The sequence below is a fragment of the Semicossyphus pulcher genome, unplaced genomic scaffold (assembly GCF_022749685.1).
Source record: "Semicossyphus pulcher isolate SPU_LCO1_2020_fin unplaced genomic scaffold, fSemPul1.0.p SCAF_21, whole genome shotgun sequence".
Lineage (NCBI taxonomy): Eukaryota > Metazoa > Chordata > Actinopteri > Labriformes > Labridae > Semicossyphus > Semicossyphus pulcher.
This window is the reverse complement of record NW_027211695.1, coordinates 2,623,000-2,650,921: the sequence shown is the minus strand read 5'-3', so window position 1 is coordinate 2,650,921 and position 27,922 is coordinate 2,623,000. Positions and strand designations below refer to the sequence as shown.

General features: G+C 44.6%; 1 protein-coding gene across 1 annotated transcript in view; it reads left to right on the top strand.

Moving 5' to 3' along the window:
• sorcs2 (sortilin-related VPS10 domain containing receptor 2) overlaps positions 1-27,922 on the top strand; it is a 353,714-nt gene that overhangs the window by 282,811 nt on the left and 42,981 nt on the right. The window contains exons 4-8 of the mRNA XM_069672327.1: positions 1,741-1,905; positions 5,529-5,602; positions 13,289-13,353; positions 18,098-18,216; positions 23,675-23,764. Of these exons, the coding sequence (XP_069528428.1) occupies positions 1,741-1,905; positions 5,529-5,602; positions 13,289-13,353; positions 18,098-18,216; positions 23,675-23,764 (513 nt within the window). The remainder of the gene's footprint in view (positions 1-1,740; positions 1,906-5,528; positions 5,603-13,288; positions 13,354-18,097; positions 18,217-23,674; positions 23,765-27,922) is intronic.

Genomic DNA, 27,922 nt, shown 5'->3' with positions numbered 1-27,922 from the left:
GGGAAAAAACAGGAAGTTTATCCATAAAATACAATCAGCATTCAGACTCGGGTCACATGACTCTGTAGTAGACCCGGGTAATTATCGCCTCGGCTCCGATCGGCATTGATGGGAACACAAAACCCGTGTCGACACGCTAATCTCCGCCCCCTTTCCGGCGTGATGCTATGCTCTGTCTATAACTTCTGCGCCTCCTCGTCATCTCAGCTACAAACTCAGCCCGTCTCCGTTCGAGCAGCGCTCGAACACCGTTCCGAATTTGTAGGTGCCGAGTTTGATGAACAGACTGAATGAGTCATAGATACAATCAAGACCAAACCACGGTAACATCTTCACTGGTTACTAACCCTGTTTCGGCCGCCTTTGTGACATCAGACAGAGAAGAGATTGAAACGAGGATACTTCACTGGCAATGGGAAAAGAGACAATCAGCATCTATAAGTGGGTCTTCCCGGGTCTGAAAAACCTGCGTCAACGCACTAATTTTGATGGGAAAGGTGTGAGAGATGTTCAAAGGGAAATAATAGCAAATTTCTGGAAAAAAAGTTCCCAAAGATCAGAGAGAAGTTGACAGACAGGAGGACGATACACATTTGAAAGCTTCATCCAGGTGTTGCTTGTATATCGAGGGCTTGATGATCCAAACAATGGATCTCCTAAAGGCACAACAATGGCACTAACCAAAGGGTGGTAAAATAAAGGCTGTGCCGATATCATCAGTGATTGTAGCGAAGACTGTCTTCCATAATTCTTAATCCATGTCCGACATCTTTCCTCTCGAGTTTTTGGCTTTGGAAAAGCGAAACATATGACACCCCCCCTTTAAACTTTGAGGAAACCTGTAGTCGGACTTGCAGATTCCATATGCACACGGCTTCGCCATCTCCGCTTCAAAGCTTAGCTTAGTTACGGTTGCTAACGTAGGATTGGACAGTGGCAAAGGGTCAATTGTGTTGGCTTGGAGGATGACCTTTGACCTGTAGCATCTCCTACAGCTTTTTTTTTTTGTTCTTAAATTTGAGCACACGGTTAATTTATTTGGCTGATCAACATTAAAATGGCAAATAATTACAAGAGTGGGCCTTTATTGCTTTGTATCCATTCATTAAAAAAGCTTGGCAACAAACGGGTGTTAGTGAGGACTGTCGGCATGTAAGTTTTATTCATTGGTTGACTAAGGAAACACTTTGAGGTTACTATAACCTAAAAATACAGTCTAAAACAGGCACCAACACAGCTGTGATGATGACAAACACTCCTCACTGCACAGTTCCACACCTCTCACTAACTCTTACAGGATGTGAGTCGTTCATTAGCGTCTATTGATCACTCCTATTGGTAGCCTTACTTTATGGTGTCTGGAACATAACTGTGATTGGTGGTTTGGCAGGTCCGGGTGTGCTCCGTGTTTAATGCCTTCACTTTATGAGCCATAAAACTCTGAATAGATAATCAATACAGTGTCACGGTGGTCTAAGCAGCATGTAAGGTTGATGGAAAGTTCTTATGGCCTGAGAATGGCCTTGAATAAATGCGGTGCGTGGACACGCATGTATTTATACTCATCAGTTTTCCAGTGCAAGCAGGGGATTAATATGCACAGGTATTGATATGAGGAGACGCTTTGTGCATTCCGCGACTGCTGACTGAGCGATGAATACGATGTAGGACATTACCCTTTGACCGCTTCACCTCTGACCTCTGTTTTCTTCCCTTCCTCCTCTGTTTGTCTCCCTTCAGGTGGTGCTGGTGGGTTCCTCCATAAACGAAAGGGACCAGATGCTGTTTATCAGCACGGACGAAGGTTCCTCCTTCCAGCGTCAGTCCATCTCCTTCACCCCGGACACGCTCATCTTCCACCCCAAGGAAGAGGACAAGCTCCTGGCCTACTGCAAGGAGGGCAGGGTGGGTATCACAGCACTGCAGACACACGGACATATATATTAATCTGTAGCTGGAGGATTGAACAAGAAGACCGCAGTGCTGTTACACCAGCAAGACATATCTGCTCTCAGTGTAGCAATGCATTAAATATAATTTTCACACAGCAGAACGCAAACCTTGAGAGAAAACTTGATGTGCGATTTAGCATTCAAAAGTGGAGCTGTAAGGCAAAGCTTCATGAAAGAATTTAAAGGAAATAAACAGATCAGCGGCCACGTTCAAACACACACTTTGATGTTACATTTCATGGTGGAAACAGGTCACAACATCGCTTGGCTTAAGCTCTTTGAAATACTTTGACTGAAAAGACATGAAAAAAATCATTGTAGATACAATTTTTCTACCTTGAAATATTGTACACAATGCCTTTTCTGATAAGAGGATGAATGAGGAAGTGGGTCTGTAAACTCGAATTGATGTTAACAAGGCACAGTTTTATCTTATCATTTGGTTCATTGGGGGATTTGTTTAAGGCAACACCACTTAATGTGTGTAGCAGCTTTTAACAAGGAGACAATTCAAAGTGCTGTATGTAAGTAATTAAAAGGGAGAAAGGGAGCCCTCAACTTGGTCATTATTCTTCTTTAGTGATGGAAAGATAAAAAACCGTGAGAGCCGAACTGCAATTAACTGTTATTTTAGTTGTTCAAGACTTAGGTTATGTTGGGACTGTAGCTGGAGATGAAAGCTACACTACAGGCTAACAAAAAGTAGCTAACTGCTTCCACATGACTAAGTGGTAAACATAACTTGCCACTGGAAATAAATTATATTTAGTAAGAGCTACTATAGCCAGTAATGCAAGCTAAACTACAAGCCAGCAAAAAGAAACTTCTACCATGGTAAACATAGGTTGCTTCTAGAAATGTTACAGGGTGTTGAATGTGATGTAAGCTGTGTACAAGCTAATAAAAAGTAGCTTGCTAGTTGCTACCATGCTACCTTATTGTAAACATAACATTTGTAATGTAAATGTTACATAATGTCTTTTTGCTAACACGTATTCTGTAGCTATTGATGCAAGCTACACTACAGGCTAACACAAAGTAGCTTGCATGCTTCCACATAACTAAGTGGTAAACATAACTGGAAATAAATGATAGTGAGTTGCTAGCAGGAGCTACTGTAGCCATCAATGCAAGCTAAATTACAAGCTCGCAAAAACAAACTTCTACCATGATTGTGGTAAACATAGGTTGCTTCTAGAAATGTTACAGGGTGTTGAATAGCTAGCAAGAACCCCTCTAGCTAGTGATGTATGCTGCACTCAAATATAACAAAATAAGCTAACTGCTATCCATGCTGTGGAAAACAACATGCAGCTGGAAATGTTAGATGATGTTCTGTTGTTTGTAAGGAACTACTGTAGCTTGTGATGTAAGCTGTGTACAAGCTAACAAAAAGTAGCTTGCTACTTGCTACCATGCTCCCTTATGGTAAACATAACATTTGTAATATAAATGTTACATGATGTCTTTTTGCTAACATATTCTGTAGCTATTGATGTAAGCTACACTACAGGCTAACAAATAGTAGCTTGCATGCTTCCACATAACTAAGGGGTAAACATAACTGGAAATAAATGTAAGTGAGTTGCTAGCAAGAGCTACTGTAGTCATCAATGCAAGCTAAATTACAGGCTAACAAAAAGTAGCTTGCTAGTTGCCACCATGCTACCTTAAGGTAAACATAACATTTGTAATGTAAATGTTACATGATGTCTTTTTGCTAACATATTCTGTAGCTATTGATGCAAGCTACACTACGGGCTAACAAAAAGTAGCTTGCATGCTTCTACATAACTAAGTGGTAAACATAACTGGAAATAAATGATTGTGAGTTGCTAGCTAGAGCTACTCACCCACTTCAACATAGGTTGCTTCTAGAAATGTTACAGGGTGTTGAATAGCTAGCAAGAACCCCTCTAGCTAGTGATGCAAGCCACAGTTCAAGCTAACAGTGCAGTTCAATGTTACTTTGTGGACATGCTACTGGAAACATGATATTCGGTGGCTAGTAAGGACAACTGTAGCTAACCCTAACCGCAAGCTAACAAAAAAAAGTTGGCTAGCTGTCATTGTGGTAAACATAGCTTGCTCCTGGAAATGTTTCATGATGTCTTTTTGCAAGTATTTCTGTAGCAAATGATGCAGGCTACACTACAAGCTAACAAAGAGTAGCTTACTGCTACCTTGTTATCTGGTGCTAAAATGAAATAGCTAAAAGGAAATGCAACTTTTCAGTGAAATCCTCACTGACACCCTTTATAGGATATCAGTGTTACTAATAATGAGCATGCTACACATTCGTATAGCAGATAAAAGTTCTGCTACATGGCTCTACATGTCATACACTGCTGTTTTCCATCCTGCGCCCGCTCTCCCACAAGGTAGCTTTAATTGCTTCCTTAGTTTTAACACGTCTGTACATCCCCAGCAAACATGACAACTGAGACATCTAGTGCTGCCATATGTATTACTTATGTCTTGTTGCTGCGAGGCGTAGAGAGGATTCAGATGTAGAAAAGGAGCTGCTAGACAGAGCCAGGAAAGGCTATGCACTTTCATTTAGAGCCCTCTGGTTCAAGAAGAAATAACTGTTTTATCTTTGCCCCTGTTTGCAAAACAATTAATCGTTTATGTTGATGCAGGGGGTTCCTACTAGGACGTTAGACATATCTTTCTATCTGACATGTCATTTAAGTTTAAATTTAACTGTCATTCAGCATTTTATAACCCTTCCTACAAAGATAGCACTGCACTCTTACACACATCCAAAGAGAAGAGTTTAATTTAGATTAGAAATAAAGCTAAAGACATACATTAGGTCCAACAGTTTATAAGCTTGAGTCAGCTCAACTCCTCCTCAAACTTTATACATTTACACGTAATTAAACAAGCAATTCAATTAGGTTTTAATCTGTTCCATATGGGCGGGCTGCATATGGAGGCGAGGAATCCACTCAAACAGAACAAAAAAATAATTTAGCTAGAGGATGATGGGAGACGTGTGGAGGCAAGCGGAAATTAAGAAGGTGTGCGAGGGCAGGGGCAGATTTCTAACAAGGTCACAGCTACGAATGCGAAGTTAGAATAAGTTTGATCATTAATGACGCCAGCAGGGAAAGTTGTTTTGTCCTCATATCCAACCTCTGTGAAAGGCGAGCGTTTCGTTAAACTGTATTCCAGTTTTTATAGAAGAAGTTTGTGTGCAGCTCCAATGTGCTTTACAGACATCAGGGATTTCTTATGGGTAGGAATCAATAGACTTTCATTACGGGTGGGATCAATGCCGTACAGACTTAGGCAACACACACACACACACTGCTCATAAAATATTAGGGCACACTCGCTCACCAAACCTGCTATGATTAATTATTAAATGAGCTCAGTCTTAACTTGGTGAACCGTGAAATTCAGTGGTCTGATTGGGTGAACTGTTTTTCTCTAAATAGACCCTCCATTTATCCTCCATTGTAAAGGATTCAGCTGCTAACAGGGCTCGGGTTAGGCTCTATAATTCAATGCTAGATGCTCTGAGCGTGTGTTTTCTGTCTCATTGTGCTCTTCTCTTCTTGTGTCCAGCTCTTTGCGTCCACGGACCTGGGCCGCAAGTGGACTCTGCTTCAGGAGCGGGTGACCAAGGACAGAGTCTTCTGGTCAGTTAAACTTTATTTTCTCATCATTGGAGGAATAAATACTCAGCTCGGCGTTCAGAGCGTCTCAGCTGATGACTTCTTCATCTACGAGAATTTTAACTTCCCGTTATAAAGATGTGACTGAACAAGTCATCCTTGTTCACACAATATGAAATGCATGAATGGTTTTAGCAAGGACTTCGAGTGAATGAAATTAAATACCCACTGAAACCAAACCAAATATGGTAAAACCTTGTATTCAGTGGGTGTGTTATGAAAAGTACCAGAGCGTAAGAGGAAGGTGAAACGTCTCTTCAGGTTTCAAAGCGACTGTGCAGCATTTAAATGATGAAAAGATGAATATTAATCTCATATGAGGACATGTTTGGCATGGATTAGCCCAGGCTAACAAAGGCTGGAAACATTTAGCACATCCAGAGTGAAAAACTAACTTTCTCGCATGAACACTTGTAAGTTACGATGGATTTTGCAAACCTTTTGGACGAAGCTGTGCATCTTATTTTGATCCGGTCCTGTACACTCCAGTGTGGTTTTCTCTTAGGAAAAATCTCATGTTACTTCACTTTGAACTGTATCAGTACGACTGACTTCAAACTCATCTGTGTAAAATGGAAACAAAGGCCTTTTTGGCAGCGTGCTGTAAGCCACTTTGTCAGTAACCGACGCGTTGGCAGCTGTGACCAGGCGTTGAATAATCATATAGATGAATCTGGCAACCACTCAGTTAGCTTTTGTCCAAAGCGACGTACATCGGCGAGGTTATACAGTTAATACATCATTTGTTTGTTCCGCCATTACTGTGGTGGTAACTCCGCGTCTGCGTGACAGCAGCATCGTTAGTAAAGATGTTAGACAGCTGCCTCTCAGGCGATCTGAACATTATTTACATTTTACATATTAGACATCGGTTACAAATGTATTAATTTAATGCAGCTGCTCTGTAATGATTCCATACAGCTCTTACTTGATTATGTCAACTTGCTAACAGAGGTCACTCAGAGAGGGACATATTCTTGATTCACTTCCGAAGAATATCTCTCTTAATGAAGTGTGTATCATGTTTTTTCCAAAGTTAAAATGTGTCACGACTTCTCGACGTCCTTTTTCGTGGCTGTCACAAATAAAGTCGCATGGAAAGTAACGGTAAAAGTAGAAAATGATTCCCTTCTGAGGACAGCTTTCATTCGAACGCAGTAATGTCAATCTTATTCCTGGTGGTCTTTTTGGTGTTTGTAGGTCACGTCTCTTTCAGTAGGTTCCATAACTTGTTAAAATCTCCTCACAGTACATTTAAATGACCCTTTTTTAAATCATCATGTTATGTAGTTCCCAAACGAGGTTGCTAGGCGGCTTTCCTGGGACTTAAATGAGTTTATTCTAATGTGTATTTACTGGACATTTGCTCCCAGTCTTTACTCTCGTGGATAACGTCACCAAAGTCTTTCCTGGAACAGACTTTATTTTACTCGTTTATCTTTAGTCCTAATTTCCTCCAAAATACCAACAACTTGCTTTCCCCATTAAAACGACCCTCCCACCTGTGCACCGTGCGCTCCATGCTGGAAACCAAGATACAACGCAAGTGAGGAAAGAGATGTTATATTTAAACATGTGGACATACAAGCATGGTGTAATGGATTTTAATGCATTTATTTATTCATATATTTATGGCTTGTTTTATTAGATTTATTAGAAGCTCCGTAAAACACGAATGTGACCCCCTGCAGAGTTAATAGTACGTTTATTTTTGACTATATCCTGAACCCATTTAACTATCATTTACGCAGTACTTCTCCAACACTAAAGTTCTATCTACAGCATCCCAGATGCTCATAAATCACTTTTATGTTCAGCATAATACAGGAAACTTCTGCTCCAGTTTTTCTTAAATTAGAAATTTGGATTGGATTTAGGTCGTAAGAGCCGGAGTTTATGCAGCTGAACCGTTTTATGGATGAATCTCTTGATGGTTTTGTGGTTCCGGTGACAGAAAAAGCACCACAGCAGGCGGAGGTATACGGCTTCTCCCTGCACATGTAATAATTCACTTCCCCCTCCTCACTCTTACCTTCATTCTATCTTTCATCATGTCTCTCTCCCTCTGTATCTCATCTCCTCCACAACTTTTATACCTCCTCTTGCTCTCCGAACTTCTCATCCCTCCCTGTCAAACCTGCGTTATTGTAACATGATGCATTTAGACGCGACTACCCTCCTCCTCGTCTTCTGAAGGTCAGGGAGGCTTTGCAAGTTCCCGTTAGTTTGTTTCCTCTCGCCGCCAATGGCAAATGAGCAGGTTCTCACGACCAGACACCTCTGATTTATACCTCCAACTGTAACGCACAAATCATCCACACTCTGCGCTGTAAAAAATGAGAGGAAAGGGTTGGGGAGGAGAGAAACAGCCCTCAGTGCTTCCTACATCAGACTGGAGTTATTCTGAGACGTGGGATTTGAGGGTGCAGCCTTCAGCTTGACCCCTGTACTGATGAAACTGACCTCAAATCTTGGTTTAAAGTCACATCAAACAGAGTTAGGGCTCCTCTAACAAAACAAAACTCTCCTACTTTTACCACTCTTGGTTCAGCGACTCTGACATCCGCATTAAAAAGTAAAGAGTTCAAGAGGAGCGACATGCTTCTTTATAAAATAAATACAAATAGACTTGTGGGCTGAAGTTGTGCTACTTATACAGTATGTCATCTACACTTTCTAACGGTGTTCAAATTTTACTTCAGTAACTGTTTGAAACGAAAGCTCCCCATCTCCTACTTCCTGTCAACACACTCGCTCCTGTAGACACGTCCGCTCCGCCACCAGCCCGTACATGTAGCCACAGCGCTAATGAGCATCGAAACGAGGTGCCGCTGATGACGGCAATACACACATTGAAACAGGCAGGTGACACAGACTCTGCAGCTCAGCGGTCAGTTCACTCTGTGCTGCTCTAATGTGATATCAGACTTTTGCTGATGATTAGTCAAAGAGAACGAGAAAATGACTCGATTTGTACCATTAAAGTAGCAGTTTGACGTGTTGCAATTGCGATGGTTAAACGATTTATCATGAAGCGTTAAGATAAGGAAGTGTTCATCTAGAGACATGTGACTTTTCCTCAGTGAATATGTGGACAAGGTTAAGCTATGTAAAGCATCTAAATTAACTTCTACGGATGTGATTGGATCAATAAAAAGTGGTGCTGTTGTGTTGTTAATCTGAACCCCCGTCCCTCTCAACCTTAATAGGGATTTTAAGCATTGTCAAAGCGTGACGGCTGCAGCGACAAAAGTACCGACTGGTTTACATAGTTGTTGGAATCCAATATTCACATTGTATCTCTTGACAAATGCTATGCAGCTACTTTTTGCAGGAACCAACGTCGCACCGAACAAGCAGCAGCTAGCGCTCGCCTCGTACAGAGGCTATCGTCCTCACCGGAGCAGCCCTGGGTTAGACTCCAGCCCTCAAACCTTCGCTGCATGACATCCACACGTGTCTCTTCTCCCAATATTTCCTGTCTCTCTTCAGCAGTCCCATCGTAAACATGCAAAATAGCTGTAAAAACGTGACTTGTGAAAATGAGACATTTTCATTTTGCTGTTTGCATTTTCATGTTACATGATATGAACAGGTCCGGCAACATCTTAAGCGCTGCTGGCAACGGATGCAGTCCTATGAACAAATCTGTCGAATCAGCCTGTGTTTTTTCAAATATATCCATAATTGATAAAACTACTCACCACTAAATTTACTATAAATTTAAAAAAGACAAACTTATCATTACTTGCTGACGGAGTGAATTTTTGCTGGGCATTTAAAACCAGGTAAAGAGCTCGGCTAAGGCAGGGAGTGTCAAAACGTGAAATACAACTGCAGGCTGGGGAATCATTTGTGAACATTATTTTGCGACTGTTTTTTGCCTCCATAGACCTCAACCTGTTTCAGTAAACAAAGTTATTGCCAGGTTTGTTAGCATAGCTTAGCATACAGACTGGAAGCTGGGGGAAAGAGTTACACCTTCCAAAGCTGATAACGATTTGGGATCCTAGCGGAAGTTAAGACTTGGATCCATCTGCCTGGTACCTCTGCATGCTAACCATTGGCTAACCATCCTCCAAATCTCACTGGAAGCTGAACTGAAACTGCTTCTACACAAACAATGGATCAAACGTGTGAAGACTTTTACTAATGCTTGTAAACCTCGAGACAATTATCACCCAGCTTGGCAGATTCTCTCAGCCTTATTAAGCTTTTTACTGTGTCTTGGTTTTAGGGCCAAAACTTTACTGTTCTGGTTTAGTCTCACTGCTCTCGTCAACTTTATTTCCAGCAAAGAAGTTGTGATAAACCCCCCTGTAGGCCTACTGCCCACCACTAGCAGGAAGCAGACACACTTAGCAGCCAAACACCAGCAAAGAGAGATGATTAGCTTATATCCCGACATGTTTTGTCAGATTTTTATTTGGCCTTACTTACGCTGTATGTAGGAAGCAGAACAATCATTGTGTGCATGTATCCTCCCCTCTCTGAATGCAGCAACATATTGATGCCTCAGGTAAAATAACCTGCAGCAGATGCCCACTCGTGCATTCAGGCCTGCACACACTCTCCCTGCTTCTCCTGTAAGTGTGGACATGCCCGCGCATACATGAGCTGTAAATGTGTGTGGTCAGAGTTAGCTGGCTGCTGGCTCTGGCCTTAGCCTCGCCTGTGGCCCACCACTCATAAAAGCAACAAGGGAACAGGCGTCTGGCAGCCAGCTCACATAAATCACATTAAAAACATCACATTAAAACCAATCTGCTGCCGGGGTGGTCCGGCTGAGTGGGCTCCTGCGGACCTCGTTTTTGTGATCCGGCGGCTGTAAACTTTGTGTTTGTCAGCCTGAATGAAAAGAAACAGCAGTTTGTGGAATTGAACGGGCGCCTCGCAGGACGACAACAAAAGCAAACGTTTGAGGAGAGGCGATCAAAATTGAAAGCATGCGGATAATCGAATGGAAACCAGAGCTGGGATGGAACTGGAGTCGCACAGAGGGAGGATGTTTTTGCAGCGTGTTGCACTTCCTCCTGCTTTTCTCTTCTTTATTTGTCCTCCCTGCTATCTCTCCATCCGTCATGTTTATCAGTCGTTTCATTTCCTCCCCTTCCCCTCGCTTCTCTCGGCTGTATGCTTTCACTTGCAGAAGGAGATCCCACACACTCAGACGGCGATGAAGGTCTAACCGGATGAATAAATGATGTAGTGCCAGAGCAGAGTGTGCTTTCACCTTCAGTCTTCAGCATTTGCATTTCAAGCATGCTGACACTTTTATCCACAGTAACCTGCGCTGAGTGAGAAGACAGAGGCTCCATGTGTTGGTCAAGGACACTCTGACAGAACATACAGGACACGTTGAAGAGTCTTTCTTTCTCCTCCTCTTCCCTCCATCATCCAGGTCCCCTGTCTCTGCCCGACTCCTACAGTGACATCTTGTGGCTTTACAAACACTTGTAATCACACAAACATCAGTCAGTATTATCTTGCAAACCAGACCATCAGCGACATGACTGATTGTTTAGGTAGGTGTCAGACGATACGATTTACTACACGCTACATTCTCCATGGCAAACATTTAAAGTGGGTGATACATGTAACTGTAAAGAAAGGAGGAGGAGAGTTTTTGTTAAATAACACCACTTCAGCATGTTCAGGACGAAATCAGCAAAGAGATAAGAGGTGCGGCGTTGGCCACAGGGGGCGCCAAAGTCAACACGAACTGAAAGTTCCTCACAGCAGCCATCCATCCATTATCCATCCATTAACTTCTGCTTATCCGGGGCCGGGTCGCAGTGGCAGCCTACTCAGCAAGGTGACCCAAGTGTCCCTTTCCCCAGCAACATTTTCCAGTTCCTCCTGGGGGATTCCGAGGCCTTCCCAGGCCAGACAGGATATCCCTCCAGTGAGCTCTGGGTCTGCCTTGGGGCCTCCTCCCAGTTGGACGTGCCCGGAAAACCTCCAAAGGGAGGCGCCCAGGAGGCATCCTGACCAGATGCCCAAACAACCTCAACTGGCTAGTTTCGACGCGAAGGAGTAGCGGCTCTACTCCGAGCTCCCCCCGGATCTCCAAGCTCCTTACCCTATCTCTAAGGCTGAGCCCAGACACCCTCCGAAGGAAACTCATTTCCGCTGTTATTCGCGATCTCATTCTTTCGGTCACTACCCAAAGCTTGTGACCATAGTTGAGGGTTGGAACGTAGATCGACTGGTTAATCGAAAGCTTTGCCTGCAGGCTCAGATCCCTCTTCCCCACCACAGTCCGGTACAACGCCTGCATTACTGCTGAGGCTGCACCGATCCGCCTGTAAATCTCACGATCCATTTTACCCTCACTCGTGAACGAGACCCCAAGATACTTGAACTCCTTCGCTTGAGGTAAAGACTCACTCCCCACCCGACTCACAGCAGCTTTAAAAAAAACTTTTAACCCTTTGCCCTGGTCCGACTTTATGCAACAGTTACTTTTAAAAAGTCAGATAACTGGGCACCGGTTTAGCTTAGCGGTTCAATTAGACCCGAGTTTGACTCCCACCCATGGCCCCTTGGCACGTGTCATCCCAGCTCTGTGTATAAACGCGGGACAACTGTTTGTAAAATCAGAGTGAAAAGATTTACTTTAAAAATAAAGTCGTCTTCTTCTTTTCGAGGGTACAATCTCCAGGTGTCGAGCTGCTGTTAACGCCAGGACACGATTCCTTATGTTGTCTTTGTCCTTGAAAACAACCAAATATGAAGCCTACCGAGCTTTAAAACAGACTTAACGGTCACCACCAAGGGAAGGGGAGGTGCCACCAGACAACTTTCTTAACCTAGCAACAGGAAGCGCTCTGAAATTGAGGTCGTGGGCGCTGCCAGCACAGAAAACACCGTCAGTGGACACAGGCCCTTAAAGTTCCACTATGCTACTAATTTGCAGCCTCGTAAAGCTGACTTTTTTTCCTGATTGATTCCGGTTTTCTGACACTGTACTGGATCTAGATTTATAGACGTATAAAACAGTCGTGGAGGTCGTCTGTCTTTGCCTCAGTGTTGCTACAAAGTGTCTTATTAAATAGATCAGTTAATTTTTACTGCCGTCATCACCTCACGAGGAAGCTTCGCTCTCTGTTGGTTTAAAAAGCTGCTCAGGTCATATATATTGAATTCCTTGATTTTAATAGACGAGCAGACAAACGGCTCGCACAGATCACACGAAGAAGACCGCACCAGGTTCCTTACTGTAGCTCTTCCTGTGTTCCATCTCCCCCCTCGTCCCTCCTCGGCTGCTAATTGCTCGTAAAGTCTCTTTATAGGCGAAGTAACGAGGTTTTAAATCTCCGCTCTATCTTTACTGGGCTGTGGAAATTTCACAGACTCCACTGCTGCTTGGTTTACTGCCCACTGAAGGGCACGCAGAGCAAGTGCACGGTGGTGGATGTGAGGGGTCTTTTAAGGAGGGAGAGGGGAAGAGAATTTTTGAGGTTTTAAGCACGTTAGGCGAGGCTGAGTGCGTCTTCCAGGAAGAGCTGAGCTTTGCATATTTACTGAGGGATCAGGAACATAACTCCAAGAATTACCGGACTCAAAATTCAGACGAAGGACAGTCAGCATCCAAGATTTATTGTTTTACTTTGCTTTGATTAATGTGATTCTGTGTGTGTGTTCCAGGTCGGTATCTGGTGTGGATGTGGACCCTGATCTGGTGCACATGGAGATGCAGGACACGAGCGGAGGTAAAGTGATGTTCAGCCTTCTCATTTATCATTCATATGATTCATTAAGACACTTTTAGGGCCCGGGCACGCGAGCACAGTGACATTTCAAACATAAATGTATTCTCCTCAAAAAAATCATGACCGTGATTGGTGAACACAGACGCAAAGGAAATCGTGAGAAACAAAGCAGGTAAGAGAAGAGAGACACAAAACTTCAGGAACCTGTTTTTCTTTCAACTTTTGTGACGTTACTTTTATCATTTGTTTGGATTTAAGTCTAAACTCCAGCGTAGGTGTAAAAGAAACACCCAGGTGCAACACAAACAGGGCTCAAGTCTCACTGGTGCACAGGGCGTGACGTTCAGCTCTCTGTCAGATATAACGGTACACCCAGGCGCACGCCCAGCTGGTGCACTCGGCTCCTGGTCGATCCAAAGTCGAGGTTTAAATCTAAAGGAGAGCGAGCTTTCGCCATCACAGCCCCTCGGCTTCTGAACGACCTGCCTGAGGAGACGAGGCTGCAGAATCAGAGACATCTTTTAAATCACTTCTTAAAACTCACTTTTATAGAGCTGCTTTATGTGATGTCGTCTTCTTATTACCTTTTAATCGTCTCTCTAACTTTTTATCCGACTTTATTCTTATTTTTTGTATCTTTTTATTACATTTATTGCTTTATTTCCTTTCTTTTATATCTTTTATTTCTTTTATGTCTTTTATTTCTATTAATCCTTTTTACTTCTTCCTGCTTCCTTTTTGTCCCCTTGGTGCTGCGTCTGGTCGTGTTGTTTGGGTTCTTCTGTTGCCTATTAAGTTTCTTTATTTGCTAGTTTTTGTGATTTGCTTTGCTATATAAATAAAGTTATAATCGTTATTATTATTATTTCACGCCAATGCATGTGGTTTTGCAGGATGTATCTCTGCGCACTTCGGCGAGCTGGGGTTGTGTTTTGCTAGCTTATCGAAAATGTGTCAAGACGACCTCATGAGAGCCGTCAAGATCTCATCATGCACGCAACACTCAAACACACCAAAGTTTGCTTTAGTAGTTTTTAGTTCCATAGTTGACTTAAATAGCAAATTATTTTCTTTATTATTAGATATCTATTAACAGCACTGGAAATGTGCTGTGTTTAATATGCTTCTGCTTCAGTGCTAAGTGTTTAAAGGTTAGCATGAAGAATCTCAGTGACTGTGTATCATGCTCTGCAGACGGGCTGGACTAATGTCCCCATCAGGGCTGTGCTAGCGTTAGCGTAGCCTGAGGTATAAATGCAGCTAAAAGAAGACGTGAGTGTTCGACCTTACTGTGGGTGGGGTGTGGGAGGGGCGGTCAATGAAGATTTAATGGGTAAATTATGGAGGGGTATCAGGGCCCCCTCCGGGGCAACAACAGCAAATCTGGATTATCACATCAGCTGAGTGACAGACGGACAGGTTAGTGCTTAACTCCCCACCGAGGGCAGAGAGGGTAATAGAAGGAGTGTGAATGCATGTGTGTGTTTTCACCTCCTCTGGGTCTCCTGACATATAATCCCCCCCCACTCTAAATAAACCTGAGCAGGCAGAGTCAGAGAGGAGTATCAGAGAGCAAAGGGCAATATGAAGGGGTTTATATTTGCAGCACCACTCTGTGTTTCTGCATAAACCCTCTAAAAAATCACTTCTTTAGTCTAGACTGATTTAGGCAGGATCATGTTAAAAACCAGCCCCAGTGGACCACCACAGAAGGTCCATTTTAAAGGGTTAACCCCCCACGGAGAGAAAGATGCTGCCTGGATGTGAGCGCTGTCAGCAGGAACAAGTCTGCTTGTGTCTATGGAGGGTGGAACCAGAGGGGCTGTCTGTCTGGGCCTGCTGCCCAGGCACGAGAGCGCATCCCGGGGCTATGTAGCGACACATGGTCCCCCCCCTTCCTGCTTTCATCCCCTCCCTTTTCCTCTCGTGCACAGATAGATAGATAGTCGAGGGGGGGACTGGAGCGTTCAGGCATGCCCAACCAATCTGTTCGCCCTGTGCCCCCCATGTCACATGTGGCAGCGCCAAGGTTAAACGATGGCGCTACAAAGACTGACATCGAGATGTGAGAGTCTCTGCAGAGGGGACGCTACAGGACCCCCGCTCGAGGAGAGGGACAGGACTCCAGAGGAATGGTTTGGTGGTCGATTGATGGATGAGCCGTGTGCGCAGGGAGGCTGGCAGAGAGTGTGTGTGTGTGCCATTAGGAGGATTTATGTGCAGGAAGGCGTGAGTGTACCTTGTCCATGCGCCGGTACACACACCTCACTGTAAGGCATGTAGAGAGACAGACATGGACACACACGTGTAAACACAAACACGTCTCCACCACTCCCCAAAGTGTAGAAGTATAGATTTTGGGTTGTGTACAGTCAATATAACATAATAAAATATTCAAGGACTTCTTCTTCTTCGTTGCTTATTTTTAAGTTTAGTTCTGACAGTTTTCTGTGTCCACCTCAGTGTCAGGAAAGAGTGTGTTTGCAGGTGTGTGTGCCACAAGCTGGAATTGAACACTTAGCCCAATCTAATGGTTTTTTAATGAGTTCTCCGCCGTATGCTGCTTTGATTAAACGTCCAGACTTTTCAATAAATTAGCCAGTCCATTTGTTGGACCCAGACACCTCTTCAACAAAGACGAAGCAGAGAAAGAAAAGTATGGAGCCAGTTAAGAGGATAGACTCACTGAGAAAGGGATATTTTCTGTTTATTTTCTCTGTTGGTTGTAATGAAAAGGAGGCATTGTCACACTGATTTCCATTGATGCAGATGGCAGCAAAATATGGCTGCAGTTAGTTAGTTAGCTGGCTCAGTGTTCTTAGCAGGCAATTTACCCAAAACATGAATTTATTACAATTTGTTGTCAAACTTCCAAATAAGGGGAAAGGCCCCCAGGCTGCGCTACGACACAATACACTACGATACGCTACGACACAATACACTACGATACAATACACTACGATATGCTACGATTCGCTACGATGTGCTACGATATGCTACGATACAACACACTATGCTACGATACAACACACTATGATACTATGATACGATACCACAATACGATAAAAAACTTGAATATGATACTACGAAACGATATTACGATAAGAAACTATGATACGTTTTGGTACAGGCTGAAGTTAGAGTCTTAACTGAACTCTCTATAACCCTTCGATTCCACAGGATCCGTCCGGCTCGTTCCGTGTGCGCTGCGACCTCCGGAGTTGATCTTGCCCATTCAAGTCAATGCTCGTGATTCAACAGCACGCGCTGGGTCCTTCTCCGGCGCGCCCCAGAAGCGTTGCTCCGTTCTGCTCCACTAAAGATCTACCATACAATAGACCACGGGTCTATTTTTGACGGAGGCCGCTTCAAACACGCGTCAAGCTCAACAGAGCAGATCATTCCAAACAGGAAGTGACACACGAAAACAGCATACAACATCCGGTCATTTCAAAATAAAACACTGGTACAGACTCACGTTTTTTTCCGGTTATTTTAAGATCAACACACTGAAATCTCGAAAAGTCGTGTACTCAGCCACGGTAGAAGCACAAAAATCACAGAATGATTTCCAAATGAGCCGATAATCAACCTCGGATGTGCAAACTGAACTGTAGTTTGTGTGTTGCTCTGTTAGCTTTGATGTTATCGCGTGATTTCGCAATTCTCGCACGATAATGTAGTTCTCCCGCGATCTTGTGATCTCGCGAATCCAGCTGCTTGGGCCAGCGCTCCGCTGCGCTGCGGACCAGACACGGATCCTGTGGGCGAGGGCTCGCGCCGCTGACGGACCATAAACGCGGCGCGGACGGAACACGCCGGAGAAGGATCCTGTGGGATCGAGGGGTAATGGTGGTGAGGGTTTTGCTCCAGCAGGAAGAGAGGGGAGGCAATGCTGCCATATACACATGCCTTTGTTTGAGTTAATTACAAGTTAATTAAAGTTTTTCTGTTGGTGTTTGATGAGTTAAACTAAATGAAATGTCTGCTGAGTTTGCCTGCCTGCCTCCCTCCATGACACCGATGTTAGAACGTCGTATTTAACCTGACAAATAGCGTATGCAAAAATGTGCTGTAGTCAATCGAAGGTCACAACTGCAAGTACTGTCATACAACGGCTTTTATGCAGTGCATGTGTGCTGCAACAACTCTGCAGAAATGACCTCCCATGTGTGTGTTGCAGCCTTCTCTATGTGTGTGTGCGTGTATGTGCATTTTCTCTATCACCAGCTTGTCACCTCTGGGAGGAGAGTAACGGCTGAATTTCGGCAGCGATGTTGCTGATGCAGCTGCTGGTTGAAATTGAATACTGGGTGAGCTTTGTAACAGGCGCTAACCCGTGTGTGTGTGTGTGTGTGTGTGTCTCTGAGAGGATGATCCCTCCTGGCCATTTGGATGCTCGAGCGGCTGTATGTCTGCGGGGAAGCTGTCAGATCTGATCGACTTTGGAGAATGATGTCTCAGTTTTTGATTTGCCTAATTTTCTCCCGTGTTGACTACATGTTCTCCATCGCTGGATGCGGCGGGTTTTATGTAAATGTAGTGACTGAGATTGAAATGAAAGAGGTTCATGAAATTCCTCCAAAGCTCTCTTCAAAGCGACCAACCTCCACTGACAGTAAAAGTAATTAGACCTGGAGTTGCTTGTCTAATATAAGTCGATATATTTTTAATATATAATTTCCGTGTTAAATGTTTTGAATACTGTGTGTTTACATCTGTTCCTTCCCGTGTGTCCCTGCAGGTTACCTGTATGTCACCTGCCTCATCCAGAACTGTTCGGACAAAATGGTGACGGCTCAGTTCCTCGGCAAAATCGACCACAACTCGCTGCAGGTGCAGGACGACTACATATTCGTCAAGGTAAACCTCAACACAACAGCCGAGGGGAATGAGACACAGAATTTCCAAAAAACGAAATCCAGGCTTTATTTTTCCTATTTTTGATACAGGGTATTTACGTTAATGCAGCCGTTGTTGGGCGATAACAACGGATACAGAAAAGTTTTAGGAATCATGTGACTTCAGTGACGTTACGTACGTAATGTTACCCACGAAACTTTAAGACCCCCTCCAGTGAAAATCCAGAGTTTAACCTTGTAAACATCTCCATGTGGTGTTTCTCATCTGCTACAAGACACATCAGGGACAACATCAGCAGTCATCTCCATGGCTGGGCCTGTCTGCTTTTAAACTGCAGTGTACCAAGGACAGGCTGAACAACACGTTTTCAGATTGGCAGGTTTGAAGCGTCACAAACCTAAGGAGCCAATCCTGTTAATACGCATATCATTATGTGTAACCTATGGCAACCACTTCGGCGATGTGCGAGCCAGCTGTAACCGCCATTTTTGCAAACTCACTACTGACTGCTAACGTTAACGTTACTGCTACTAATTACGACATTTCAAGTTTCAACAAGTTGCCACTAAACGATGGCAGAGACGTGTTTTGTTTTCACGACGGAGGGGGCGGTTGGAAATGTGCACTGTGGGCGGAGCCTGCAGATTCAGGAATGTTTAATGAGGGAGAAGGAGGAGATGCCTCGGGAGGATTTTTACAAGGTGATTAAACAGAAAAAACAGATCATTTTACATGTCTTCAAACACGACTGGAGCTGGACTTTCAGCGAACTTACTTCAGTGACGTTACGTACAAGATGTAACTCAAGCAACTTAAAAGAAGTCAAACTAGAATCCTGCCGTGCTTGGTAAAAGTCCTTTGTTTGTTTGACCACTCTTCATACGTACCCTACACTTCCTTCTGCAGCCACCTAACTGTTATCCTAAATATGAGTCGTAATAAGTGCTTGGACTTGTGTCAAACATTTTATACTATAGTGTTGGACCTTAACGTTCGTCCTCCTGAATACTCCCTCTCGCCCGTTATTTACTTCCTGTCAGCATTTGTGCATGCTTAGTATCTGTCAGTGTATCTGTTCAGTCGTGTTTGCCAACAGAGCCGAGGCTGCCGTCTCCCTCGCTGATAAACTCTGCCGCTCAGATAACGTACAGCGCTGTCGGCCCCGAAATGTGAAAGAGTTACTATTCGGGACATTGTGCTGAATTAATCTCGCCTTGTCTATAATTGACTTGCCATGCAGTACAGTACTGTGCGCTCCGAGGGGGCCTGTGGCTGAATCCCATTTGCATGTGATAACTGCAGAATATACATGAGCTGGCATAGCAGAGAGAAATCCCAGCGGTGGGGTAGAATAGTCATATCTCGTGGGTGTTTCTGTCTATACAGTATGTGTGTGTATGTATACGAGAGTGTGTGTGAGAGGAATTAAATCCTCATTAGGCCACAATACACTGGTCCATTATCCTCCAGGGATTATCCTCCCAGTGCTCCCAGCATCACTGACCCCCTGATGGCCGACGTGGGACGTGTGTGTGGACAGAGAGGCGCTGCTCAAGCTCTAATTGTTTCCTCATCACACTTTCTGTCTTCACCAGCAGCAGCAGCCGGGGATTTACTGTTTTACCCTGCCGTCATATTCAGTAGTTGTAAAAATAGAACGCTAATTATTTTGCCCTTTATGGAGTAATTCAGCGAATCAACAAGTTGTTTCAGCTCTATTAGGCTCCATAAAGTAGCCCTGCATACAAAAGTATTAATAGTGCAGTGTTATTTTTAAATCTTTGCTCTATATTACACATCTTGGGCCTTTTTTTAACCTAAAAACAGCTGTTACAGCGCCTCTTTCAAAGCCACCAGACTCCATTGATAAACCAGTCATTTTACCAAGCAGAATATGGCAGTTGTTCGTTTACCGCTGTCTCGATTGGTTCGTTTATTACGGTACTGTGTGCTCAACAAATACTGCATCCGATCTGAAGCAACTGTTTAAAACACCGAAGTCAGGCAATAGTCCGAACACAATAACCAGTCGTGGCAGCGGTAGACCTGCAGCTCTCCTGTTCTGCAAGATAAAATGATCATTTTTGTAAATGAGATCTGGTGGCTTTTGAAAGAGAACGTAACGACCAGTGTTGGGTAACTTTTAAAAGTAACTTGTTACGTTACCTTCTGCCTGCTGAGGAGTGTTTACTATTAGCGGCAACTGCAGCGCACACACGGCGTGAGGTTGTGTGTGCCGACAGGAAGCAGGGGACGTGAGTTTTTGTGCTCGTTTACAGTTCAGGTGACACACTCTGCTGTCAGTCCTCTCAAAGCTCTGTTGAAGAGCTGCACTAATGTGATATCAGACTTTTCTTGTGGATTAGTCATTGAAAACGAGAATCTTTTCGTTTTAAGTAGCAGCTTGACCTGTTTCACTTAGGCCATGTCCACACGTACACGGGGAGTTTTCGCCTCCTTCGTTTCCAAACGAAAACGCAGCAGCACAACAAAAACGCTGTCATGAGAATGCCACACCAACAGGTGGCGATTTAACCCGGTCATGCAAAGAAGAAGAGGAAGGATCGCGGCCAATCAAATGTCCTGACGCCTTTGTTCCTCAATATAGTAGACGAGTAACTGTACATATATGTGGAAACAACGCATCACTGCTTTTGTCGCGTCCGTCATTTTGCCAGGAATGTCGCCTCATTTGTGATGCCTCACAAAGGAGATAACAGCGCACAGCCACGAGCCAGTTTACCCCGTCTACACATCTCCACGGAAACAGAGTTTCTAAAAGTCTGGCCGGAGTTTTACAAAAGATCAATTTTCAGTGACGTAAAACGGCAAAAGTCCAAAACAGAGAAAAAGTTTTGAAACTACCCGTGTACGTGCGGACGTGCGGAAGTTGCTTCCCTGCCGCACGTCCTGCGATGTGACTATTGCACATGTGCGCATCGAAATTGCGATAGCTTAACAATATATCGTGCAGCCCTACACCCAACCTCAGAGTTAAGACAGAGGTCTGGTAAAATGATTGTTTTTGTGAATGGAGTCTGGTGGCTGTAAAAGGGCGATGTTACAGCTGTCTAACAGAAAGGTCAGGTCTGTCTCTGCAGGGATCTTTCAGGACCGTACCCTTTCCTTGCGTCCTGTAACTGGCCTGAAGAGGCCAGAGGATCTAGTCGACCAACTTTTTGCAGCTATTAGACATCAAAACACAAAAACTCAGGCTTAAAACTACGGGAATAACATTTGAAAAGAGCAGATTTTTGCAGAGTCAGAGCTAAGAATGCCTTTTTAGCGCTGGTGCTCATATTCACAGCCCCACACACACACACACACACACACACACACACACCATCTCCTCCCACTTCGCCAGCCGTTCTTTAGAAAGCGATTCCTTTTGAAAACACAGTCGACAGCGCTTCCTTCAGGGGCTCTTACTCTTAGAAAATGGTTTTCATTGTTTCATCACTTTTTCATCACTGTTCAGCATAAAAAAAACGCAGCGCCAGTCCGCTCCTTTCAATCACCGGCGATGGTTGTAATCACAGCTCAATCTGAACACCGACCGTACAGGCTCAGATATCCGAGAGCGGATGAGAAAAAAATACAAGCTCTTCCCACAAAGACTGAAATAGAAGCGCTGAATACAAAGTTCTCCGTCAGATTTTCAAAGCAGCGACTGTAAAAGTTAAAGTGCCGCTCACCCCGCTCAAGCAGCGACAGCGCGCGCGTCTCACAGCCCTTCACTCAGGATGTGACACGTTCACTTCCTGTTTAAGGCGCTGTCAGTCAGCGGGCCTGTCTCTGTCACCGAGCTTCCTCTGCTAAAGCCTCAGCTGTTTGGGTATTCTGGTTCAGCAGCCTGTGAGCTCTCTGAGCAGCTCTCTCAGCAGGGGGGGGCAGCATGATTCAGCCTTTTACCCACACGGTCCCTCTGTGTGAGGCGAATGCCAAGGTCTGTGCAGCGAGGGGGTGTTTTTTTCTTTTTTACATTTACCTTTCAGCGGCGCGTGAGTCACCGACAGCAGATGGTGAACTCTGCACCTCCACCGGCTGCACAGTGTTGGACGGTGACGGCCTCATTTTGTTGGAAACAAATCCTTCTTTCTCTGGTTGCTGGAAAAATCATTTAAACTACTCTTGATGGCGTTCTTCAAAATAAAAGCCTTTGTAGTTGCAGTTCTGTCTCACACAGGCTCCGCCCTCTACTGGACTCTATGGGGACAACTCTCCTCCAATCACGTGCTCGTATTCGCCCGCTGAACTTTTGCATGAACGTAGCCGGCCCATCAGGGCGTGCATCCCTGAGTACATGTCTCCCACAGCACACAGCACTGTCTGCTGTCCTCTTCTCCTCTTCCCCTTCAGTAAAGGGTGATTTGTCGGTCAGGGTCAGGGTGTGGTTGGCTTAGTCGGAATAGTCGCAACAGGGCGTCATGCATCGGGGCTCCACCCACTGAGCCCAGTAGAGGGCGGAGCCTGTGTGAGATAGAACGAAGGTTATGTTGCTCCTGCACCACTCGCTGAAGAGGATGTATGATAGCAGACAGCAGTGTGTGCTGCCTTTATACTGAGGGAGACACACAGGTATATATAACTTTATTTGTACAGCACCTTTTAAAACGCAGCTACAAAGTGCTTTAAATACAAGAGAGTGCACAAGTAGACAGGCAGAAATACAACACATACATATCTGTGAAACAAGCACACATTCATACACACATACAAGCATAATGCACAGACAGGCTACCTAAAGAAATGAGTTTTTAGCAGCCGTTTAAAACTGACAGATTCAGCCGACCTGATGTTCTGCAGCAGACTGTTCCAGAGTTTAGGGGCTGCAACTTCAAATGCACGATCACCTCTGGATTTGAAGTGTGATCGAGGAACTGATAAAAGGCCGGCCGCTAGAGTAAGAGCTCAATAGTTATGCTGTGTACGCAGGAGCCAAAAAATGGATTCTGTTCTTTACTGGAAGCCAAAAGAGGAAGGCAAGAGTTGGAGTGATATGAATATTTGTTAACAACCTAGCTGCTGCATTTTGGTAGGCTCGCCGTGATTGGCCGACTAGGTTCATGCAAAAGTTCAGTGGGCGAATACGTGTGCATGATTGGAGGAGAGTACCCATAGAGTTATAGCTTATAGAGCTATGGTTATAATACATAACCTTCATTTCTGGATGTCCTGTTTTCCTAAAAGTGGGATTTTGGGTTTTAACACACCTGATTTGAAATTGTAAAAGAAATTGTAGAAAAATAAATGTTTAAAATCTGTTTTTATCATCAAAGTAAACTCATATTTCCCTCCTCTTTCTCCTCCTCTCTCTCTTCAGTGTTTTGCTTTTGAGTTTGTTTGAAAAATTGCCAGCGAAGTAATATTTACTGAAGGGAAGCTATGAGTTTAAGTTTTGGATAACACTGAGATGTTGAGGGTGTGTGGTTAACTCTGTTTCTCGTCCATTTCCCAGGTCACCACGGGGAATCGCACCAAGCACTTTGTGTCCCATCGGCGCAACGAGTTCGTCCAGATGAGGTTTCCAAAGTACGCCCTGCCAAAGGTCAGTCAGACTCGTTACAGTTCTTACTCGCACAGTAACATGTATGAATACATGTAGTTGTTAGTAGTTTTCTCTCCTCTGTTTGTCACTCAAGAACAGGTGAAAAGAATCATTATATTATTTTCTTCTCTGAAACGGAGAAAGGGAAAATACAGCTCTGGAAAAAAGTAAGTGCCCACTCCAAATGTTCCTTCAATCAGCATCTCTCTCAACATGTCACAGCCAGCTCAATCCAGATGTGACCCCCAGTGAAAACCTCCTGAGTGTGATCGAACAAACAGCGGCCGAACGTCACCCAGCAGCTCTGTGACAGACCGGTGGAGAGCATGCAGAGATGCATGAACGCTGTAGTTAACAAGACCAGGTCTAAACCTGGTATATGTCTGACCGCAGCAGGTCAGTGTGCGCTTTTGTGAGCAACACTGGGAGTGTGGCGTGTGCGTGACAGCTGCGGCACGTGTTCATTTTCACTTGAAAGTCTTCACAATGCTGGTGTGACAAAAATGTAGAGAATAGGAGGCTCGCCTATTTATACCGTGAGCTGCGCGCCGTTCTCGGCCAAAATACACACAGTGAAAATGAATTGTGACGAGTCCTGTTGATCTGTGACAGCAATATTAACGTCTCTTCCTGTAGTGAAAGTCAAAGCCATGCAGTATGCTTTTTCAAAGTAAAAGCCCGAGCTGGAATCTTGACTCCCCTCGTTTGTACACAATGCTTTTATTTTGAAGTCTTTCCCGGGCTGCTGTTGTTGTTATTTTTGTAACTTTATTTGGCTCTGAAAGTACCATCAGTCAGTCAGTCACATACAGAGCCATGTGTAGGGCTGACCCCGGCGGTCAGCCAAAAACCAGGTTATTCCACCAAACATTGACCTGTGACCTCTTCCTGATTTCAAACATGTGTGTGCTGTTGTTTAAACATGAACTTGTTTTCTTGGCATCTTTTTTGCATCTTTTGGTTTTCTCAACCAGTCGTCATTTTCTGCAAAGAAATGTAAGTATTGTAAGAGCAGGAGAAAAACATTTCACGGTGGTCTCTTAGTTTTTCCCGAGCTGTTTGCCAACAAATGTTCTTAGATCATTTTTCAAAGTAACTTTTTTTCCCTTCATGTGTGAAAACAGGTGAAAAAAACGTCCTTAAACTTAAAAATAGCAGGTTAAATAACGTTTGTCAGGATCATCAAAGTTCCCCTTTTTTTTTTGCTTGTGTTAAAAGGTGAAACACTTTTTTTAACTTGCTTTTTTTAGCATATGAAAACAGGTGAAACCGTTTTGGGCAGGTGAGACGAGTATCGCAACAACAAACACGTGCATGAAAAAAAAAAGAAGCTTTTAACCCGTGGAAACGATGCAAATCAAAAGTAGAAAAAAGGGCGATTTCAGGGCTTCTAGAGTTGTTCGCAGCAAACATCTGAAGGTAACTTTACCAGTAATTTAGACCCCAGACTAAGAGAGACTTCACTTCCAACTTTACACCCTTCTTACCGCTGTGTTCCACTTCTTTGTCGGTGTCACATGTTAGTACTTATCCCCGTGCTGGCCTGAAACATGATATATAGCTCCCATCAAATATTCAGCACTAATCATTGATCCAGACGCATCCTGTGTCACTGACATAAGCAAAGACGATAAATGAGGAACCTGTGCTGTCAGCGTCTGCGGCACTGGGGGCCGCTTTAACGCGACACCGTCCTGATCGCTATCGACCCCCTCTGATTGAACGCAGCGCCCCGGGGGGGGGGAGGCGCTCATGTATTTTTCAGGCTTAAAGTAAGAAAAGAAAACCGTCAAGACAATCACTGCCATCGCAGAGGACTGTGCGGAGTGTGTTTTCAACCAACACACACACACACACCAGGAAATGTATAGAATTACTCTCGTTGGACTCCGAGCCACCACTTAGAGAGATCTCATGCCTCAATTGGTCGACTACTTCAGCTGCAGCACTCAGGGATCCTCCAGGAAGGTGAAAGAGATTGAATTACACACACACACACACACACTCTCGTTCTCCTTCCAACAAGTCAGGCGATAGGGATCGATTTGATTAGGTGTGGCAGGAAGGCGGTGGATAAATGAATGTGTGCATGAGCGCGTGTGTCGGCGTGTGTTTAGTTAAAGTACGCCCTAGTTGCTCTCTCTCTCTTGTCTCCCTCTCTCTCTACATGTGTCCTCTTACTTGGGTGAGCAGATAGGTCACATGTTGAGATGCTTTTAGGTCGAGGGACACAGCGGAGGGGGGAGAAATAGAGAAGGAAAAGAGGGATGGAGTGAAAGACCAAAAAGAGGAGAGGAGGTGAAAGTGTGTGTGGGGGTAAGAGAGAGGGAGTGTTCGGAGCGCCATGTTTTTCGGCCGTGAATAATTGAAAGGCTGGAGGATGAAAAATGCAGAGGCCATCAGAGAGAGCAGTTTGGCTCTCTCCTGCGAGACCTGACCCGAGTTATGGATTAACCACACACACACACACACACACACACACACACCTGTCATGCACGCACCCTGCACACAGCTTGCTGAGCTGTGAAATCACAGGTAATAATTGTCCTTTTTGCTCTCCTTCCGTCCTCGCTCCTGCTGTCTGTCACCCTTTGATGTGATCACCTTTCTGTCCGACACTTTGTTTAACCTTCTAACACAAGAGACGGCAAGTGGCAACTTCTGGGACAGATGAAAGAAACTAATGTGGAAGTGGCAAAAACTGCAGTTCAATGAAAAGCCTCCTGAGGCTGGCTCCAAAAGTGAGCCGGTCCACGAAGGGCCGCTGTGAGATTCATGCAAGTAGTGGACAAACAATATGGCTTGGGTGCGGTTTATTGTGCTAACAGGGTGGATGGCAGGCCTCTTTGATGATAAGCCCCATTGTTTTAAGTTCACTTGCTGCTTGCTGTCCTGTCCAAGAAGGGAAAGCAAGTATTTCACAAGGTCCCTTATCTTTTTTTAATCTCGTAAATAAACCAATAAACGGTGGATTGCCCCCTCCGGGTGGGGAGTGAGTCTCTGCCTCGGGTGAAGGAGTTTAAGTCTCTCGGGGTCTTGTTCACGAGTGAGGGTAAAATGGATCGTGAGATTGTACCGGACCGTTGTCGTGAAGAGGGAGCTGAGCCTGAAGGCAAAGCTTTCGATTTACTAGTTGATCTACGTTCCAACCCTCACCTGTGGTCATGAGCTTTGTGTAGTGACCGAAAGAATGAGGTCATGGATACAAGCGGCCGAAATAAGTTTCCTTCGGAGGGTGTCTGGGCATTAGAGATAGGGTAAGGAGCTCGGAGATCCTGGAGGAGCTCGGAGATCCTGGAGGAGCTCGGAGTAGTACTCCTTCACATCGAAAGGAGCCAGTTGCAGTGGTTCGGGCATCTGGTTAGGATGCCTCCTGGGCGCCTCCCTTTGGAGGTTTCCAGGCACGTTCAACCGGGAGGAGACCCCGGTCGAAGACCCAGAGCTCACTGGAGGGATTATATATCCCGTCTGGCCTGGGAACACCTCGGAATCCCCCAGGAGGAACTATAAAATGTTGCTGGGGAGAGGGACACAGAAGATAATGGATAGTTGGATGGATAAATAAACCACTCCAGTCTTCTACCACCACCTTTGAAAAGACTGTCAATCAACTATCTAACCAGTCTGCTGATGAATTAGCTTTGTGCAAAAACTTAAGCCCACAGTCTATGATGAGTGATGATGTGTCATGAACGTTATTGTTCACATACTTGTCTCTGCACTACGCGTGTTACTGGAGGATACCTCTGGAGGGCGCACCAGAGAGCTCAGGCAGTATGCAACTACTGGATGTGCGGGATGTCAACTACAGACATGGTGACGGTCGAGGAGATTACTGTTATGTTAATTCTCAGACCGTCCCCGCTCCGTCTCTCCAACATGTTCCTCCGTGCACGGACGTAATGGTCCCGGAGTTTTGCAGGTTTAAAACAGAACTTATCTGTCTGCAGCTGTTTGACAGGCATGTTTGTCTCAGTGCAGCGGCAATGACACATCGTACAGATGTGGATCATTGTGGACTTGGTCTATCTGCTTGTCTTCAGAACTTTCTGCCATTGTTGTCCCTGCTGCTGTGTTGGCCCTGTCACATGCCTCTAAACTGCTTCTACTGTTCATGTACATGCTGCATCGTAAGCAGGGAACGCAGGGACGCAAACG